Source organism: Lotus japonicus, chromosome 6, assembly GCF_012489685.1.
Source record: "Lotus japonicus ecotype B-129 chromosome 6, LjGifu_v1.2".
Classification (NCBI taxonomy): domain Eukaryota; kingdom Viridiplantae; phylum Streptophyta; class Magnoliopsida; order Fabales; family Fabaceae; genus Lotus; species Lotus japonicus.
In genome coordinates this window covers 53,733,952-53,738,333 of record NC_080046.1, presented here as the reverse complement: position 1 = coordinate 53,738,333, position 4,382 = coordinate 53,733,952, and the positions used below count along the sequence as shown (strand labels likewise).

The 4,382-nt window shown below is 41.0% G+C and overlaps 1 protein-coding gene across 1 annotated transcript; it reads right to left on the bottom strand.

Moving 5' to 3' along the window:
• Window positions 1–488: 488 nt before the first annotated feature.
• LOC130725570 (putative F-box protein At1g50870) lies at window positions 489–1,179 on the bottom strand. Its single transcript, XM_057576788.1, has 2 exons — window positions 601–1,179; window positions 489–503 (listed from the first exon to the last, which is right to left on the bottom strand). Exons 1-2 carry the CDS (start codon window positions 1,177–1,179, stop codon window positions 489–491), a joined length of 594 nt encoding a protein of 197 aa, XP_057432771.1.
• Window positions 1,180–4,382: the final 3,203 nt, after the last annotated feature.

Below are 4,382 nucleotides of genomic sequence, written 5' to 3'. Positions count from 1 at the left end.
GAACATCAAGCTTCCTCATCAACCAAGCTAGCCAGACAAGGGAAGAAAACTTTCCACATATCTAACTACACGATGCTCGGCTCCTAAGCGAACATTAAACTCTTTCACCACTTCTTGTTGATCAATCTTGTACAAAACCAATGGATGGTGTTCTTCCCCTCCCAGCACAACAACATCATCATTATCAACTTTCCAGATCTCCAAAATCTTTCCCAAACCGGTTCCACGCGCAATGTTAAACATTCGCACCCAGGAACCTTGCCCATAGTCATTCATCACCCAAATCTCAAACTGAATTTCAAAAGGCTTGATGTACTCCCTAACATAACCAATACGATCATTCAAAACAACAACATTATGATTTGATACACACATTTCGTTATTCTCCTCCTGAGACGGAAATTAGGGTAGGTTCATTTTCCAAAACACATCATCACTCATGTCAAAACATAGCATAAATTCGACATGATCACGTAGCGAAGATATGGCTAACCAATGATAAACTACATTCAGATAAGAATTAAACATGGATTTATATATGAAATAAGCAAGGACACCAGCATTAACCATTTTCCATGAATCAGAACGAAGGCTACATACCTGACCAATGAGCTTTCTATCACTTCCATCCCAAATCTCTGCATCCACTACAATGTTTATGACCTTGAAGTCATTTGTTCTGGGGTTGACACCGAACCCGTGTACCCCATGGAAGAAGGTAAAGAGCGTGGGTTTCATTGGAGGAAGCAAAGGTAGAAACCTTACTTCTCTGGTGGCTGGATTCCAGAGAATCTTTGGATTGGGTCTAAGAGGAATACCAAACAGTTCAAGGTAGATGATGCCATTGAAATAAGAGCAGGCTCCGATGTTTTTTACATGTATTGAGATGAATGGTGGATTCAGATCAATTGTATGGGGTTGTGATTGTTCATCTTCAGAGACTGTTGAATTGACAAGCTTGTTTGTTTGGTGAAAGATCAGAAAGTTAGGCTTGCTTTTTGCCTTTTCAATGGAGTGATAAAGATGTTTAGTGATGAAACTGGTTTCTCTAGTGAGAGCATTGTAGGATTTGTTTAAGGTTCGGAATCGCAGTACAGACTTTACTGGGAGCCTAACAAAGATTTTCATCACTAACTCTTCTGGTATATGTTCTTTAGCCATTTCTTCAATCTCTATCATTATGCTAATCAAGATAGATAATATGAGTGTGGGTAAATCAAAACTCAGCTCATATCGAAAAAAAGTCTGACAATGGTTGTAACACCCCGATTTCGGTGGCGTCACTTTAGTAACCAAAAGTAAACTTAATGCGGAAAAACGTGAATATTTTTTTTTTTATAATAATAACTAAGACAAGACTGAATTAAATCAAACCCAAAAGCGACAAGCAACAGAACTAATGTACAATATATAATACAACCTCCGCTGTAAGTAACAACCTCGTCACGAGTAACCTCCAGTGACGGAAAGAAAAGTGTAGCGCCCGAAGGCAATATGTACAGACTGAAAGTAAAGGTGAAGTGTCCGCAACACCATCCCTCAAAACTGAGAATCAGCTGGCCCATCGGCCTGAAGCAAGACCTCCTAAGTCCAACCAACTCTCTGTGATTCCTGTAAAGAAACCACACAAAAAGCTATAGGTGGGAAGCTACCCTGTCCCAAAAGAAACAAATGATGTTCAGAGCTAAGACTCTACTCCTACACTAATCCCATCTTGAGGAGCTCACACCAGCACTAAAACCTACATGCTAGCATGATCGTCGTCCGAATTCGAAATCCAGGACGACCTAGTCTATGTACACCATCCGTCATCCTCTCGCTACCGCTACGCGCTCCTGTTCCAGCATCCCAACCTAGTTTCCCCCGAAGGGTGAACCATCCTGAACTAGCCCGCCAAAGACATCTGACAATGGGCGTTTGTCCGCCAAAGCACACACAGAAGACGCGAGGGTCAACTCCAAAGAATTATATAAATAATACCACCGATAGATATAGATAAGGAAATAGCCACTTAGGCTTATAGCTAGGGATAACATCCTAGGGTTGCACATTCCACAATAACATAAACAACAATAATAACATTTAGCATGTTCCAAATAGGATTAACAAATAACAATCACATTCGCCAACTAAATTAGTATGCATGTTGCATGATATGCAAATGACGGTTAACCCAGTTAACCAAATGCATTCCGGAAACGGATGGACATCAAACGGATCAATCCTAGCACCAGCAACGGTGGGACCATTTCTGCCCGCGTGCCTCTTACACCAAACAAAGGTATGGACAACAACGAGTCAATCCTAGCACCAGCAACGGTGGGACCATTTCCGCTCGCGTGCCTCTGGGATGGACATCAACGGGTCAATCCTAGCACCAGCAACGGTGGGACCATTTCTGCCCGCGTGTCTCTTACACCAAACCAAGGTAGCCAGATCAGCAGTAAACCCGTAGGTCTGCCATTTCGGTCTGCTACAAGAGTCGTCTACAAACGCTCTTACACGGCATTCCGGGTCTTATGACCATTTTGGAAACCGACGAGGTCCAGAGTACGTCCTGTGTTAATACCTCATTAATGTTGCATGTATGCAAAATGATTAGTCAAACAACGTCTCCGTCCTCACTCGACACGTCGCCACGTGTTCTAGGGAAGTTAAAGTCTCTAAAAGCTTACCCTAAGGTAAAGTCGATTCTGCGACCAAAAAACACACTTCATAACGACACATAGCTGCTCCAACAGCACCACAACAAACGCTGCTCCAACAGCACAATAACACACGCTGCTCCAACAACACAACAATAAACGTTGCTCCAACAGCACAACAACAAACGCTGCTCCAACAGCACAACAACAAACTCAACACTTGGATCCGACGACACTCCTCGTTTTTCCAAAAATATGATTTGACTTCCAATGCCTTCCTTCGAGGTTGTTATCATTACTTAAAGATTTTGAGGTTATTTAAGGTCTTATGAATTTTCTTTATAAAATAGATTCCATTTTGTCTTATCGCAAGTCTTACACATTTTCAGGATCTCCCAATCCCAAGTCGCTTCCAGAGGATGTCTCGATCCACTAAACAAAATTAAGGCCCGAACCTCGTTCGTCCTATCAAACTTTCTCAAAACTCTTAAAATAAAATCGGCATGACCTGCCCGCTATTCTCACCATTCAGAAACTCAGATTCCAGTACAGAGCATATTTAAATCATCACAATCAACAACATGTCATATATCAATAAATCGCATCATAAACACTTAGCACTTAGCATATAAAGCATGCACCACACATCCTAGATTACCCACATAGCACATAGCATGTAAGACAATCTCAAAAACATTCAGTAGATGAATCATCTACATTGTCAGCCGAAGCCTCAGAAAACATTTTCCAATCACACACAATCCAGTGCATAAACAGTAAACAATGTCGACAACATCGACCCTAAGCATTAACTAGAGATTCAGTGAGAATCCCTCACCTGAAGGTTCTCCAGGATTAACTTCCAACTCTTCCTCACGATGTTCCTCAGGAAATTCCTCAAAAGTTCCTTTAAAACAAAATCACAGAAATACTATTAGACTCTAGCGAAAACTAAGCTATCGATACTTACTAAGGTTACTCGAAGTAATCTATACTCTAAGGTACGATAATCTAGCGCGAAAGACAAGTTTTCGGAAAAGGAAAATTTCCTCCTCCCCCGTAATAGCTCACGGCCACTTTTGGTAATTGTAAGGTTCGGTTTTTCTTCGATCAAACTTGGTTCCTATGCTTTCATAAGCCGTAACTAAGGGTATTCTGAACTCGGAAAAATTATCGGATCAAAAACTGTCGCAGGGGTATTTTGGTCATGATTTTTAACTTAGGATTTTCAAAACTGAAATCCCAAAAACCAAATTTTGCAGGGACGTCACCAACGACGTTTATGACAACTAATCCTACTAGCACTAAGCTAAGGCGATAGTTTTCAGCCTAAAGGTTGAAGCTTTACTCCAAAAACTCCAAAAATGGGTATTTTAGGCTAAAATTGATTCCGGCGGAATTCCGGCGACATAACGGATAATCTAATCCGGCAGAAGTGATCTTGGGCACATAAAGAAGAGGTTTAGAATCAGAAATGAAAGATTCGGGATAGTTTTTCAAAAAACCCATAAACTATCAGCTCAGAAAAGTCTACAGAAAAGCTATGGAAAAAGCGATCAGAGGTAAGGATTAGCGACTATACCTCGAAACCTTGAAGTAGCAACTGATTGATCGACGATCAAGCAAGAAATGAACAAAAGCTCTTCTTCCTTCTTCCTCTTAGCAAATTCGCAGGTTTTGGAGAGAAATGGTGGAAATTTGTGATATTTTCTCATTTCTTGGCTATATATAGAGGTT

Excerpts from the sequence above, each read along its gene's own strand:
- LOC130725570 (XM_057576788.1), bottom strand. The coding sequence starts at position 1,179 with ATGATAGAGATTGAAGAAATGGCTAAAGAACATATACCAGAAGAGTTA.